Genomic DNA, 17,279 nt, shown 5'->3' with positions numbered 1-17,279 from the left:
AAGAATAGTAACATATCTGAATGATGGCGCCAAACGAGATGGCTGCCGTTTCACGGGCTCCTAACCAATTGTACTATTTTGTGTGATTTTTCAAGTTATTTGAAGCTTATTTTGTACATAAGGTTTCTGCCACTGTTTCTTATGACTGAAAAGAGCTTCTGGATATCAGAACAGCCATGAAGATATTTACAAATATTTTTTCTTTAACGAGGCGGACACAAAGGATGTACTTCAGACCCTCGACAAGGCCCGAATCCCTGTCATTCGCATGAAGAAGAGATGGAGATATCGGGGACGTAGGTCGCAGTGCATTGTAAGGATCTGACGGTGAGTGAGTAATCCCCCTCTACCATCAGTCCTATTAGCCAACATGCAATCAATGTATGAGCTCCAATCAAGACTATCCTACCAACGGGACATTAAAAACTATAATATCTTATGTTTCACTAAGCTGTGGCTGAAAGACGACATGGATAACATACAGCTGGCTGGGTTTCCGGTCAAACGGCAAGATAGAACAGCTGCCTCTGGTAAGACAAGGGGTGGCGGTCTGTGTCTATTTGTAAATAACAGCAGGTGCATGACATCTAATATTAAGGAAGTCTCAAGGTTTTGCTCGCCTGAGGTAGAGTATCTCATGATAAGCTGTAGACCACACTGTTTACCAATAGATTTTTACCAAGAGAGTTTTAAAACACATTATAAACACTGAAACAAACACAAAATATACAGTGAATAAATAAAAAAGAAATACAAAAAAAGGCTTGTCTTTGGAAATAGCATCTAAATGCAACACCAATGGGCAATTTGTTTTATGAATCTCACTTTATAATACAAGCACGTGATAATTCAAGGGAACAATAATTATAAAAACACTTGAATGATGCTTTGCAGGATCTACCTTTTTGGCACGTTTAGCCACTATCAAGCTCTATCTGTCACACACTGATCTGTTTCACCTGTCCTTGTGCTTGTCTCCACCATCTCCAAGTGTCACCCATCTTCCCCATTATCCCCTGTGTATTTACACCTGTGTTTTATGTCTGTCTGTGCCAGTTCATCTTGTTTTGTGAAGTCAACCAGCGTGTTACGCTGTGCTCCTGCTTTTTACTCGTTTTTTTGCTAGTCCTCCCGGTTTTGACCCTTGCCTGATGTGACTCTGAACCCGCCTGCCTGACCATACTGCCTGCCCTGACCTAGAGCCTGCCTGCCACTCTGTACCTCCTGGACTCTGACCTTGTTATGATCTTTTGCCTGTCCACGACCATTCTCTTGCCTGCCCCTTGGATTATAATAAATATCAGAGACTCGAACCATCTGCATCTGGGTCTTGCTTGAGCCCTTATACTATCAAATTACATAGTAACCACAGATTTGAAAACATTCTTACCTTTCTTTGCAGGGGCTGATTTCACCTTTTCTTTAATAACTGCGACATCTGAATCAAATAAATCATAAATGTGTTTCTCTATGAATATAGCAAGACAAACATTTTTCTCTATGATTATGTACTGTCTTTAATATCATTTTAGTTGTGGAAAGTCAATAAATTCTGATACCTTCCTTTGCAGGAGTTGGTTTGGCTTTTCCTTTGAAAAATGTCCACATACAACAGTCTTTACAATATGATCTTGATAGAATGTTTTATAAATTGCATAAAACTGACACATAGGCCTGCCTTCTTATTATCTGAATAAATGGAAAGTTAACTATTAAAAAATAATTTGTTACCTTTCTTTTCTGGAGCTAGTTTGCCCTTTTCTTTTGTTTCAGCATCTAAATCAGAAAAACATATTTCATGAAGTATACCTTCTATCATACAAAACAGTCTTACCTGATTCAGACTGTAGGGCCAAGCCAAACTGTACTGTGCTCGTTATGATATTTTATTTTCACATTGTCCTTTCCAGGTAGGTTCCAACAACTATGTTTGACTAGGCCAGACCAATATACTGTAGGTTGGCTTGGCTCAGTAGTTTTAAAAAGGGTTCTGTGGTAGACAAAGATTACTTTGCGCCTTTCTTTGATGTAGCTGCTTTGTTTTTTTCTTTATGAACTTCAGCTTCTAAAACCATCATTGGACAAGACAAAACATCAATCTCAAGAATTATGCCATTATTCATTTGATACAAGTTAAAAACATCCTATCTGTACCTCTTTTTGCAGGTTCTGGTTTGGCTTGTTCCTTAGTTTCCATGGGCTCTAAACAAACAAGAATAGTAACATATCTGAATGATGGCGCCAAACGAGATGGCTGCCGTTTCACGGGCTCCTAACCAATTGTACTATTTTGTGTGATTTTTCAAGTTATTTGAAGCTTATTTTGTACATAAGGTTTCTGCCACTGTTTCTTATGACTGAAAAGAGCTTCTGGATATCAGAACAGCCATGAAGATATTTACAAATATGTTTTCTTTAACGAGGCGGACACAAAGGATGTACTTCAGACCCTCGACAAGGCCCGAATCCCTGTCATTCGCATGAAGAAGAGATGGAGATATCGGGGACGTAGGTCGCAGTGCATTGTAAGGATCTGACGGTGAGTGAGTAATCCCCCTCTACCATCAGTCCTATTAGCCAACATGCAATCAATGTATGAGCTCCAATCAAGACTATCCTACCAACGGGACATTAAAAACTATAATATCTTATGTTTCACTAAGCTGTGGCTGAAAGACGACATGGATAACATACAGCTGGCTGGGTTTCCGGTCAAACGGCAAGATAGAACAGCTGCCTCTGGTAAGACAAGGGGTGGCGGTCTGTGTCTATTTGTAAATAACAGCAGGTGCATGACATCTAATATTAAGGAAGTCTCAAGGTTTTGCTCGCCTGAGGTAGAGTATCTCATGATAAGCTGTAGACCACACTGTTTACCAATAGATTTTTACCAAGAGAGTTTTAAAACACATTATAAACACTGAAACAAACACAAAATATACAGTGAATAAATAAAAAAGAAATACAAAAAAAGGCTTGTCTTTGGAAATAGCATCTAAATGCAACACCAATGGGCAATTTGTTTTATGAATCTCACTTTATAATACAAGCACGTGATAATTCAAGGGAACAATAATTATAAAAACACTTGAATGATGCTTTGCAGGATCTACCTTTTTGGCACGTTTAGCCACTATCAAGCTCTATCTGTCACACACTGATCTGTTTCACCTGTCCTTGTGCTTGTCTCCACCATCTCCAAGTGTCACCCATCTTCCCCATTATCCCCTGTGTATTTACACCTGTGTTTTATGTCTGTCTGTGCCAGTTCATCTTGTTTTGTGAAGTCAACCAGCGTGTTACGCTGTGCTCCTGCTTTTTACTCGTTTTTTTGCTAGTCCTCCCGGTTTTGACCCTTGCCTGATGTGACTCTGAACCCGCCTGCCTGACCATACTGCCTGCCCTGACCTCGAGCCTGCCTGCCACTCTGTACCTCCTGGACTCTGACCTTGTTATGATCTTTTGCCTGTCCACGACCATTCTCTTGCCTGCCCCTTGGATTATAATAAATATCAGAGACTCGAACCATCTGCATCTGGGTCTTGCTTGAGCCCTTATACTATCAAATTACATAGTAACCACAGATTTGAAAACATTCTTACCTTTCTTTGCAGGGGCTGATTTCACCTTTTCTTTAATAACTGCGACATCTGAATCAAATAAATCATAAATGTGTTTCTCTATGAATATAGCAAGACAAACATTTTTCTCTATGATTATGTACTGTCTTTAATATCATTTTAGTTGTGGAAAGTCAATAAATTCTGATACCTTCCTTTGCAGGAGTTGGTTTGGCTTTTCCTTTGAAAAATGTCCACATACAACAGTCTTTACAATATGATCTTGATAGAATGTTTTATAAATTGCATAAAACTGACACATAGGCCTGCCTTCTTATTATCTGAATAAATGGAAAGTTAACTATTAAAAAATAATTTGTTACCTTTCTTTTCTGGAGCTAGTTTGCCCTTTTCTTTTGTTTCAGCATCTAAATCAGAAAAACATATTTCATGAAGTATACCTTCTATCATACAAAACAGTCTTACCTGATTCAGACTGTAGGGCCAAGCCAAACTGTACTGTGCTCGTTATGATATTTTATTTTCACATTGTCCTTTCCAGGTAGGTTCCAACAACTATGTTTGACTAGGCCAGACCAATATACTGTAGGTTGGCTTGGCTCAGTAGTTTTAAAAAGGGTTCTGTGGTAGACAAAGATTACTTTGCGCCTTTCTTTGATGTAGCTGCTTTGTTTTTTTCTTTATGAACTTCAGCTTCTAAAACCATCATTGGACAAGACAAAACATCAATCTCAAGAATTATGCCATTATTCATTTGATACAAGTTAAAAACATCCTATCTGTACCTCTTTTTGCAGGTTCTGGTTTGGCTTGTTCCTTAGTTTCCATGGGCTCTAAACAAACAAGAATAGTAACATATCTGAATGATGGCGCCAAACGAGATGGCTGCCGTTTCACGGGCTCCTAACCAATTGTACTATTTTGTGTGATTTTTCAAGTTATTTGAAGCTTATTTTGTACATAAGGTTTCTGCCACTGTTTCTTATGACTGAAAAGAGCTTCTGGATATCAGAACAGCCATGAAGATATTTACAAATATGTTTTCTTTAACGAGGCGGACACAAAGGATGTACTTCAGACCCTCGACAAGGCCCGAATCCCTGTCATTCGCATGAAGAAGAGATGGAGATATCGGGGACGTAGGTCGCAGTGCATTGTAAGGATCTGACGGTGAGTGAGTAATCCCCCTCTACCATCAGTCCTATTAGCCAACATGCAATCAATGTATGAGCTCCAATCAAGACTATCCTACCAACGGGACATTAAAAACTATAATATCTTATGTTTCACTAAGCTGTGGCTGAAAGACGACATGGATAACATACAGCTGGCTGGGTTTCCGGTCAAACGGCAAGATAGAACAGCTGCCTCTGGTAAGACAAGGGGTGGCGGTCTGTGTCTATTTGTAAATAACAGCAGGTGCATGACATCTAATATTAAGGAAGTCTCAAGGTTTTGCTCGCCTGAGGTAGAGTATCTCATGATAAGCTGTAGACCACACTGTTTACCAATAGATTTTTACCAAGAGAGTTTTAAAACACATTATAAACACTGAAACAAACACAAAATATACAGTGAATAAATAAAAAAGAAATACAAAAAAAGGCTTGTCTTTGGAAATAGCATCTAAATGCAACACCAATGGGCAATTTGTTTTATGAATCTCACTTTATAATACAAGCACGTGATAATTCAAGGGAACAATAATTATAAAAACACTTGAATGATGCTTTGCAGGATCTACCTTTTTGGCACGTTTAGCCACTATCAAGCTCTATCTGTCACACACTGATCTGTTTCACCTGTCCTTGTGCTTGTCTCCACCATCTCCAAGTGTCACCCATCTTCCCCATTATCCCCTGTGTATTTACACCTGTGTTTTATGTCTGTCTGTGCCAGTTCATCTTGTTTTGTGAAGTCAACCAGCGTGTTACGCTGTGCTCCTGCTTTTTACTCGTTTTTTTGCTAGTCCTCCCGGTTTTGACCCTTGCCTGATGTGACTCTGAACCCGCCTGCCTGACCATACTGCCTGCCCTGACCTAGAGCCTGCCTGCCACTCTGTACCTCCTGGACTCTGACCTTGTTATGATCTTTTGCCTGTCCACGACCATTCTCTTGCCTGCCCCTTGGATTATAATAAATATCAGAGACTCGAACCATCTGCATCTGGGTCTTGCTTGAGCCCTTATACTATCAAATTACATAGTAACCACAGATTTGAAAACATTCTTACCTTTCTTTGCAGGGGCTGATTTCACCTTTTCTTTAATAACTGCGACATCTGAATCAAATAAATCATAAATGTGTTTCTCTATGAATATAGCAAGACAAACATTTTTCTCTATGATTATGTACTGTCTTTAATATCATTTTAGTTGTGGAAAGTCAATAAATTCTGATACCTTCCTTTGCAGGAGTTGGTTTGGCTTTTCCTTTGAAAAAAGTCCACATACAACAGTCTTTACAATAAGATCTTGATAGAATGTTTTATAAATTGCATAAAACTGACACATAGGCCTGCCTTCTTATTATTTGAATAAATGGAAAGTTAACTATTAAAAAATAATTTGTTACCTTTCTTTTCTGGAGCTAGTTTGCCCTTTTCTTTTGTTTCAGCATCTAAATCAGAAAAACATATTTCATGAAGTATACCTTCTATCATACAAAACAGTCTTACCTGATTCAGACTGTAGGGCCAAGCCAAACTGTACTGTGCTCGTTCTGATATTTTATTTTCACATTGTCCTTTCCAGGTAGGTTCCAACAACTATGTTTGACTAGGCCAGACCAATATACTGTAGGTTGGCTTGGCTCAGTAGTTTTAAAAAGGGTTCTGTGGTCCACAACGATTACTTTGCACCTTTCTTTGATGTAGCTGCTTTGTTTTTTTCTTTATGAACTTCAGTTTCTAAAACCCTCATTGGACAAGACAAAACATCAATCTCAAGAATTACGCCATTATTCATTTGATACAAGTTAAAAACATCCTATCTGTACCTTTTTTTGCAGGTTCTGGTTTGGCTTGTTCCTTAGTTTCCATGGGCTCTAAACAAACAAGAACAGTAACATATTTGAACGATGGTGATGGCTGACGTTTTTTGGGCTCCTGACCAATTGTGCTATTTTGTGTGTTTTTTTAAGTAATTTGAGTGTTATTTTGTACATAAGGTTTCTGCCACTGTCTTATACGACTGAAAAGAGCTTCTGGATATCAGAATAGCCATTAAGATTTTTAAAATATTTTTTCTTTAACGAGTCGGACACAAAGGATGTACTTCAGACCCTCGACAAGGCCCGAATCCCTGTCATTTGCATGAAGAAGAGATGGAGATATCGGGGACGTAGGTTGGGGTGCATTGTGAGGATCTGATAGTGAGTGAGTAATCCCCCTCTACCATCAGTCCTATTAGCCAACATGCAATCAATGTATGAGCTCCAATCAAATCTATCCTACCAACAGGACATTAAAAACTGTAATATCTTATGTTTCACCGAGTCGTTGTTGAAAGACGACATGGATAACATACAGCTGGCTAGGTTTTCGGTCCATCGGCAAGATAGAACAGCTGCCTCTGGTAAGACAAGGGGTGGTGGTCTGTGACTATTTGTAAATAACAGCTGGTGCTTGAAATCTAATATTAAGGAAGTTTTAAGGTTTTGCTCGCCTGAGGTAGAGTATCTCATGATAAGCTGTAGACCACACTATTTACCAAGAGAGTTTTCATCTATATTTTTTCGTAGTTGTCTATTTACCACCACAAACCGATGCTGTCACTATGACGGCACTCAACAAGCTGTTTAAGTTCGTAAGCAAACATGAAAATGCTCATCCGTAGGCGGGGCTCCTAGTGGCCGGGGACTTTAATGCACAGGGAAACTGAAATCCGTTTTACTTCATTTCTACCAGAATGTTACATGTGCAACCAGAGGGAAAAAACTCTAGACCACCTTTACTTCACACACACAGAGACGTGTACAAAGCTCTCCCTTACCCTCCATTTGGCAAATCTGATCATAACTCTATTCTCCTGATTCCTGCTTGCAAGCAAAAACTAAAGCAGGAAGTACCATTGACTCACTCAATAAGGAAGTCGTCAGATGACTCAGATGCTAAGCTACAGGACTGTTTTGCTAGCACAGACTGGAATGTGTTCAGGGATTCTTCCGATGGCGTTGAGGAGTGCACCACATCAGTCACTGGCTTCATCAATAGGTGCATCGATGACGTCATCCCCACAGTGACCGAACGTCCATAGCCCAAACAGAAGCCATGGATTACAGGCAACATCCACACTGAGCTAAAGGGTACAGCTGCCGCTTTCAAGGAGCGGGACTCTAACCCGGACAGTTATAAGAAATCCTGCTTTGAACCATCAAACAGGCAAACGCATCAATACAGGACTAAGATTGAATCGTACAACACCGGCTCCGACGCTCGTCGGATGTGGCAGGGCTTGAAAACTATTACGGACTAGAAAGGGATGCACATCCAAGAGCTGCCCAGTTTCACGAGCCTACCAGACGAGCTAAATAACTTCTATGCTCGCTTCGAGGCAAGCAACACGGAAGCATGCATGAGAGCATGAGCTGTTCGGGACAACTGTGTGATCATGCTCTCCGTTGCTGATGTGAGTAAGACCTTTAAACAGGTCAACATTAACAAGGCCGTACGACCAGACGGATTACCAGGATGGGTACGCCGAGGATGCGCTGACCAACTGGCAAGTGTCTTCACTGACATTTTCAGAGGAAGGCCCTAAAATCTGCCAAATACTCCACCCAAGTCATAGACTGTTCTCTCTGCTACCGCACGGCAAGCGGTACCAGAGTGGCACGTCTAGGTCCAAAAGGCTTCTTAACAGCTTCTACCCCAAGCCATAAGACTCCTTAACAGCTAATCAAATGGCTACCTAGACAATTTGCTTCCCCCACCCCCATTTTTACACTGTTGCTACTCTGTTTTTTACCGATGCATAGTCACTTCACCTCTACCTACATGTACATACTACCTCAATTATCTCAACTAACCTATGCCCCGCGCACATAGACTCTGTACCGGTACCCCCTGTATATAGCCTCGCCGCTGTTATTTTATTTCTGCTCCTTAATTATCTGTTGTTTTTCTATTTTTCTTCTTTGTTATTTGTATTTTTTATTTAATTTATTTCAGTTTATTTTAGTAAATACTTAACACTTTTTTTCTTAAAACTGCATTGTTGGTTAAGGGCTTGTAAGTAAGAATTTCACTGTAAGGTCTACAGCTTGTGACAAATCAAATTTGATTTGTTTTACAGCAAAGGTTCAGACTACTGTTCAATTAAACCTATACTGAGTATTTGGTTGAGAGAGATAAAGTACACTCTGTGGCATACATCTATTTTCAGTACGAATCATGTTGTTTTTTTAAGTCTAAAGAAAAAAGTTATCCATACCTTTCTTTGATGAAACTGCTTTGGCTTTTTCTTTGTGAACTTCAGCTTCTAAAACAATAATTTGACAAGACACAAAATGTATCTTAAGAATTGGGCCATTTCTTTCTTTCACTGCAAGAGCTGGTTTGGTTTGCTCATTAGTAATTAATCAGTTTCTAAGTAAAAATAGTGATTTTCTGTTAAAACCAGAACAACATTTTTTGATTGCAAACTCTGAATTTATATTTGTCAAAGTCAAAAGCAAAACATTTGAACACAATAATTTACTCTATTTATAAAGGCTGGTTTCACCTTGTATTTGACCTTTTCACTGATATGTTTAGCCTCTGAATTTAGAACACAATATAAAAACTGAGATGAACACAAAATATGCAGTGAATAAATAAATAAAAAACAAAACAAAAAACTATTTTCTTTGGATTCAGCATTGAAATGCAACACAAATGTTTTTTTCAGAGTATTTCACTCTCTGAGCATTCAGAGCGCACACTGGATGCTCTGGCCAAGGAGCAGGGTTGATCCGAGCATTCTGACCAAACAACAGCAGTCAAGCTCCCAAGCTACTTCGAGACACATGAGAGAATATCTCACTCTCACCATTTTACACACCCTAGCTTGTTGGGGATAGGGGGCAGTATTTGCACAGTCGGATAAAAAACGTACCCAATTTAATCTGGTTACTACTCCTGCCCAGTAACTAGAATATGCATATAATTGTTTGATTCGGATAGAAAACACCCTAAAGTTTCTAAAACTGTTTGAATGGTGACTGTGAGAATAACAGAACTCATTTGGCAGGCAAAAACCTGAGAAGGTTTCATGCAGGAAGTGGCCTGTCTGACAAGGTGTTGTTGTTCTTGCTTCTGTTTATTGAAGAGTCAGGATCTTAGCTGTAACGTGACACTTCCTACGGCTCCAATAGGCTCTCAGAGCCCGGGAAAAACCTGAACGCTGACGAGGCAGCCTCTGGCTGAAACACATTATCGCCAAGTGGCCCATCAGAGGACAAAGGGCTTAGGCTCGTGCCCGAGTCGACCCAGTGATATATTTTCTTTCGGCTGTTTACCTAATTGCAGATTCCCGGTCGGAATATTATCGCTTTTTTACGAGAAAAATGGGATAAAAATTGATTTTAAACAGCGGATGACATGCTTCGAAGTACTGTAATGAAATATTTAGAAATCTTTTGTCACGAAATGCGCCTTGCGTCGTGCTCGTAACCCTTCTTTACCATTGGGATCGTGTCTAGAATGCATGAACAAAACGTCGCTGTTGGAACATAACTATGGATTATTTTGGACCAAACCTACATTTGTTATTGAAGTAGAAGTCCTGGGAGTGCATTCTGACGAAGAACAGGAAAGGTAATCAAACTTTTCTAATAGTAAATCTGACTTTGGTGAAGGCTAAACTTGGTGGGTGTCTAAATAGCTAGCCCTGTGATGCCGGGCTATCTACTTAGAATATTGCAAAATGTGCTTTCACCGAAAAGCTATTTTAAAATCGGACATATCGAGGGCATAGAGGAGTAATGTATCTATAATTCTTAAAATAATTGTTATGCTTTTTGTGAACGTTTATCGTGAGTAATTTAGTAAATTGTTAGTAAATTCGCCGGAAGTTTGCGGGGGGTATGCTAGTTCTGAACGTCACATGCTAATGTAAAAAGCTGGTTTTTGATATAAATATGAACTTGATTGAACAAAACATGCATGTATTGTATAACATAATGTCCCAGGTGTGTCATCTGATGAAGATCATCAAAGGTTAGTGCTGCATTTAGCTGTCTTCTGGGTTTTTGTGACATTATATGCTAGCTTGAAAAATGGGTGTCTGATTATTTCTGGCTGGGTACTCTGCTGACATAATCTATTGTTTTGCTTTCGTTGTAAAGCCTTTTTGAAATCGGACAGTGTGGTTAGATTAACGAGAGTCTTGTCTTTAAATAGCTGTAAAATAGTCATATGTTTGAGAAATTGAAGTAATAGCATTTCAAAGGTATTTGAATATCGCGCCACAGGATTCAACTGGCTGTTACGTAGGTGGGACGAATTCGTCCCGCCGGTCCTAGAGAGGCTAGCAGAGCTGGTTAGGGTGTTTTTATGTTATCCAGAGCGTTGGTGACTGTAACTGTGCTGCAGGCAACAATTGAATTACGCTGTTTTGCCAACGTTTCCTTACACAGGGGATATTCAACGGGTGTTGAGTGTTCGTAAATTCATCAGTTATTCTGCTCTCTGACACACTCAGACAAGAGTGCTCTGAAATCGGAGTAGATAGCCAGAGCGAATTTACCAGCTACGTCTATGGACAGTTGTTGCAGTGACATCATGAACATTCTATTGAAATGGTTACCTGGATAGTGGAGTCTTTTGTTTAGACATGTAGCTAGCTAGCTAAACAATGAACCATAATCCCAACTCATAACGATACTACCCCACAACCACGTTCAATGTTAGCTAGCTAACGTTAGGCTATAACTAGCAATGGAAATTGTTCTGCGATATGAATACTATTGCTACACAGATCATACCGTAACATTAGCTAGCGAGCCAGCCAGCTAACATTAGCTAGCTACCTAACAGTACACTTTATCTTGAAATGAAATGATTATCTGACAAAATTAGAGGCGTGTAATATCTGAAAATGTAGCTAGCTAGGCTAACTTACCCATATATATGGATGGATGCTTCTCCCTCTCTGTCACGGATGCCATGGTTGCCCTTAGTTTGAAGATGTTATCCGGAGACAGGTGCTTTATACAGCCTTCTGTGTGTTCTCTTTTCGACTCCCTCTGCATATTTGTAATCAAAGGCCAGAATTTTCTCTATCTCCTTAGCTATCATACTCCATTTCCACCGGGCCTTCCACTGATTTCAAAACTCAGTCCTCCAGAAAGTGTAAACCCTTTGCAACACTTTTTCAGTTTTTTGTGATATCTTAAAAACAAGTGTTAGAAAGGGTTATCTAAACATACTGAGCAGCTCATGTTATAGACAGAAGCGTGCTACATTGCAGACCAATCCGAAATCATCTCCCGGCAATGCTCCAAGTGCTAAAATTCTCTGTTAGAATGCCCTGCTTTTATTTCGTCACACTCACAACCATAAGCTTTTTTCTGTAATTAGCTTGCCATTAACGTGTAAATAATGATCTTGTTGTGAGTTTATTTTCCTGTAATAATGAATACAAATGAGTTAAAGTTAAGACTTTGTCAGCCACTATATATGATACAGTCATTGTTTGAACTGGCTAGCCAGCTAACTTAACATTAGCTAGCTAGCTAACAAGATAGAAACTAACCAAAACATTGTTTAGAAAGTTACTTTTAGTTGCTTGGTTTGCTACAATGGCATGTTAAAATACACCAGCTATGCTATTTTGGACCACCGGGCTGCTGATGTCATGCAGCCTGTTGTTTTTGTGTTCATATTTTTTCATGACGACAACGACAAGTTTGATGTCGGACGACAATAGAATGTTCATGACATCACTGCGACAACTGTCTACAGACATGTCATTAGACGTAGTATAAACCAGCCTTTATTCTTGAAATCTTTGGTTGTTTAGTAGACTACCAAACTCACTCTGTTTAGCACATGGCCTCACATGTGAATCCTCAAAGAGATGGGTGGGGCTAAGGCTTAAGAAGGTGTGAACAATGCTGAATGGGTGTAGACAAAGAAGAGCTCTCCAGTAGGTGCACCTTTCTCAAAAGTGGGGTTACAAGTTTATCAACTTTCGAAGCAGAATAACTTTCCCATTGTTCCTCAACTGTAGTGTATGATATACTGTTTTCAAGCTCTCAGTTTCTACTTTCATCCAATGTAAAAATCACAATTAGACATTTTACTACATAAGATTATCTTCCCCAAATTTGTAACTCACGCGCTACACTGTATGCCAGTTAGGCTCTACACCCGTTGTAAAGTGGATTAATATTCTTACATTTTAAGTTATTGGGCCACTTTAGTTGTGATACAAACCTTATCAAAACATGTGGGCCTATGGGTTAGGCTACATGAGGTGTGTGATTTGAAAAAGGCATGCACTGTTTTTTGCCTTACTGCACACAAGTTTGGCATCATTCACCAGTGATAGGCTAATATTGTCACCCATCAGACTATTCTTGATATAATCTTGTCTTTACATATACTAAATAATATATATGTGTGAAATATGTTTTGATTTACAATGGACCATGCACCTGTCTCGAAGCAGGGGCAGGGGAATTAATACATGTTTATTTTATTTTTATTTCACCTTAACCAGGTAGGCTAGTTGAGAACAAGTTCTCATTTGCAACTGCGACCTAGCCAAGATAAAGCGTAGCAATTCGACACATACAACAACACAGAGTTACACATGGAATAAACAAAACATACAGTCAATAATACAGTAGAACAAAAGAAAACAAAAAGTCTATATACAGTGAGTGCAAATGAGGTAAGTTAAGGCAATAAATAGGCCATGGTGGCGAAGTAATTACAATATAGCAATTAAACACTGGAATAGTGGATGTGCAGATGATGAATGTGCAAGTAGAGATACTGGGGTGCAAAGGAGCAAGATAAATAAATAAATACAGTATGGGGATGAGGTAGATAGATGGGCTGTTTACAGATGAGCTATGTACAGGTGCAGTGATCTGTGAGCTGCTCTGACAGCTGGTGCTTAAAGCTAGTGAGGGAGATATGAGTCTCCAGCTTCAGAGATTTTGTGCAGTTTGTTCCAGTCATTGGAATGGAAGGAAAGGCGGCCAAAGGAGGAATTGGCTTTGGGGGTGACCAGTGAGATATACCTGCTGGAGCGCATTCTACGAGTGGGTACTGCTATGGTGACCAGTGAGCTGAGATAAGGCGGGGCTTTACCAGGCAGAGACTTGTAGATAACCTGTAGCCAGTGGGTTTGGCGACGAGTATGAAGCGAGGGCCAACCAACGAGAGTGTACAGGTCGCAATGGTGAGTAGTGTATGGGGCTTTGGTGACAAAACGGATGGCACTGTGATAGACTGCATCCAGTTTGTTGAGTAGAGTGTTGGAGGCTGCTTTATAGATGACATCACTGAAGTCGAGGATCGGTAGGATGGTCAGTTTTACGAGGGTGTGTTTGGCAGCATGAGTGAAGAATGCTTTGTTGCGATATAGGAAGCCGATTCTAGATTTAATTTTGGATTGGAGATGAGTCTGGAAGGAGAGTTAACAGTCTAACCAGTCTAACCCAGGTATTTGTAGATGTCCACGTATTCTAAGTCAGAGCCGTCCAGAGTAGTGATGCTGGACGGGCGAGCAGGTGAAGGCAGTGATCAATTGAATAGCATGCATTTAGTTTTTCCTGCGATTAAGAGCAGTTGGAGGCCACGGAGGGAGAGTTGTATGGCATTGAAGCTCGTCTGGAGGTTAGTTAACTTCTTGGTGACAGAAATTCAGATTAATAACATGCCCAAATTAAACTGCCTGCTACTCGGGCCCAGAAGGTAGGATTTGCATATTATTAGTAGATTTGGATGGAAAACACTATTACGTTTCTAAAATTGCTTGAATGATGTCTGTGAGTATAACAGAACTCATATGGCAGGCAAAAAGCTGATAAAAAATCCAACCAGGAAGTGACTTGAAGTTTTTCTATCTAATCCCTTTTCAAACTTCAAACAAAACGGAGGTATTTGGACATAAATATGGAGTTTACCGAACAAAACGAACATATCTTGTGGAAGTGGGAGTCCTGGGAGTGCATTCCGACGAAGATCAGCAAAGGTAAGTGAAGATTTATAATACTAATTCTGAGTTTAGTTGACTCCAGAACTTGGCGGGTAACTGTATAGCTTGCTTTGATGGCTGAGCTCTGTACTCAGAATATTGAAAAATGTGCTTTCGCTGTAAAGCTATTTTAAAATCTGACACAGCGTTTGCATTAAGGAGAAGTGTATGTATAATTCTTTCAATAACTGTTGTAAATTTTAGCAATGTTTATGATGAGTATTTTTGTAAATTGATGTGCTCATTCACCGGCGCCAATGTCAAATGGGGTTTATGTATATAAATATGAACTTTATCAAGCAAAACATACATGTATTGTATAACATTGAGTCCTGGGAGTGTCATCTGATGAAGATCATCAAAGGTTAGTGATTCATTTTAGCTGTATTTCTGGTTTTTGTGATGCCTCTCCTTGCTTGGAAAATGGCTGTGTGGTTTTTCTTGTTTAGGCGCTGTCCTAACATAATCTAATGTTATGCTTTCACCGTAAAGCCTTTTTGAAATTGGACACTGTGGTTGGATTAACCTCTATGGGCTAGGTGGGACGCTTGCGTCCCACCTACTCAACAGCCAGTGTAATCCTGTGGCGCGATATTCAAATACCTTAGACATGCTATTACTTCAATTTCTCAAACATATGACTATTTTACACCATTTTAAGGAGAATCTTATCTTTAAAATGGTGTATAATACTTGTATGGTTTAGAAATTTGAATGATGAGATTTTTGTTGTTTTGAATTTGCCGCCCTGCTATTTCACTGGCTGTTGATAGTGTGTACCGCGGGTCGGACGCTAGCGTCCCAGATGTCCCAGAGAGGTTCGTGTCCAAAGAGGGGCCAGAAGTATACAGAATGGTGTCGTCTGCGCAGAGGTTGATCAGAGAATCACCAGCAGCAAGAGCAACATCATTGATGTATATAGAGAAGAGAGTTGGCCCGAGAATTGAACCCTGTGGCACCCCCATAGAGACTGCCAGAGGTCCGGACAACAGGCCCTCCGATTTGACACACTGAACTCTATCAGAGAAGTAGTTGGTAAACCAGGCGAGGCAATCATTTGAGAAACCAAGGCTGTCGAGGCTGCCAATAAGAATGTGGTGATTGACAGAGTCAAAAGCCTTGGCCAGGTCGATGAATACGGCTGCACAGTAATGTCTCTTATCGATGGCGGTCATGATGTCATTTAGGACCTTGAGTGTGGTTGAGGTGCACCCATGACCAGCTCTGAAACCAGATTGCATACCAAGGACTATATCTATTCCTAGTTCTACATTTTTTTGAGTGGGGCATGCTTATTTAAGATGCTGAGGAAGGCACTTTTAAAGAATAGCCAGGCATCATCTACTGACGGGATGAGGTCAATGTCATTCCAGGATACCCCAGCCAGGTCGTTTAGAAAGGCCTGCTCGCAGAAGTGTTTTAGGGAGTGTTTTACAGTGATGAGGGGTGGTCGTTTGGTCGCAGACCCGTTACGGATGTAGGCAATGAGGCAGTTATCACTGATGTCTTGATTGAAAACAGCAGAGGTGTATTTCGAGGGCGACTTACTTATTAGTATGACATCTATGAGGGTGCCCGTGTTTATGGATTTGGGGTTGTACCTGGTAGGTTCATTGATAATTTGTGTGAGATTGAGGGCATCAAGCTTAGATTGTAGGATGGTCGGGGTGTTAAGCATGTCCCAGTTTAGGTCACCTAGTAGCACAAGCTCAGAAGATAGATGGGGGGCAATCAATTCACATATGGTATTGAGGGCACAGCTGTGGGCAGAGGGAGGTCTATAGCAAGCGGCAACAGTGAAAGACTTGTTTCTGGACAGGTGAATTTTTAGAAGTAGAAGCTCGAATTGTTTGGGTACAGACTTGGATAGTAATACAGAACTCTGCAGGCTATCTTTGCAGTAGATTGCAACACCGCCCCCATTGGCAGTTCTATCTTGCACTTGTCATCTATGCACTTAAATAGCGAATGGAGGACGCTTTTCCCGTGATTTATTTCCATGCCAGCCAGGTAGGCTATACGGCTATTGTGAAGAGAAGCAATGTGCTTAATATTAGGAAAATTGAGAAATAAATATAGTAGGCCTAGCCTATAGAAAGCTGATGGGATCCTGCTCTTTTTAATAGAGGCTGTAACGCAATTACATAGCCTATAGAAATGATGCGCAACATGAACTTATGGGCTGTCATAAATTATTTGATTAGATTTTCAATTACATTTGCATTGGTGTCAGAGTGATTGGAGGGACAATAGAGTGCTGAGTACCAGGCTGTTAGCAAGTTTGGTAAGCTAGAAATTACCATCAGCAGCATCAGAGCTGGGAGAAGCGTAATTACCGTGACTAAACGTTCACGTGGAATTTGACTGCATTCATGACTCATGACCGCCTGTGTGGCGGTAATACAGTCCCCGTAACAGCACTACTCTCATGCAATGCAAATTATATTTTATTAGCTTTTGTTAATAACAGTCAGTACACATCAATTCACGTACTGTAGCTATGAGC

General features: G+C 40.1%; 1 protein-coding gene across 4 annotated transcripts in view; it reads right to left on the bottom strand.

Moving 5' to 3' along the window:
- si:ch211-266g18.10 (axoneme-associated protein mst101(2)) overlaps positions 1–17,279 on the bottom strand; it is a 176,266-nt gene that overhangs the window by 88,855 nt on the left and 70,132 nt on the right. For all 4 annotated transcript variants that reach the window (XM_029766872.1, XM_029766873.1, XM_029766874.1 and 1 more), the window contains 13 exons: positions 9,014–9,061; positions 6,579–6,626; positions 6,156–6,200; positions 5,984–6,013; positions 5,815–5,862; positions 4,367–4,414; positions 3,944–3,988; positions 3,772–3,801; positions 3,603–3,650; positions 2,155–2,202; positions 1,732–1,776; positions 1,560–1,589; positions 1,391–1,438 (listed from right to left, as the gene is read on the bottom strand). In XM_029766872.1, the coding sequence (XP_029622732.1) occupies positions 1,391–1,438; positions 1,560–1,589; positions 1,732–1,776; positions 2,155–2,202; positions 3,603–3,650; positions 3,772–3,801; positions 3,944–3,988; positions 4,367–4,414; positions 5,815–5,862; positions 5,984–6,013; positions 6,156–6,200; positions 6,579–6,626; positions 9,014–9,061 (561 nt within the window). The remainder of the gene's footprint in view (positions 1–1,390; positions 1,439–1,559; positions 1,590–1,731; positions 1,777–2,154; positions 2,203–3,602; positions 3,651–3,771; positions 3,802–3,943; positions 3,989–4,366; positions 4,415–5,814; positions 5,863–5,983; positions 6,014–6,155; positions 6,201–6,578; positions 6,627–9,013; positions 9,062–17,279) is intronic.

Source organism: Salmo trutta, chromosome 12, assembly GCF_901001165.1.
Source record: "Salmo trutta chromosome 12, fSalTru1.1, whole genome shotgun sequence".
Lineage (NCBI taxonomy): Eukaryota > Metazoa > Chordata > Actinopteri > Salmoniformes > Salmonidae > Salmo > Salmo trutta.
Note: the sequence above shows the minus strand (reverse complement) of the source record. Positions and strands in the feature narration are given on the sequence as shown.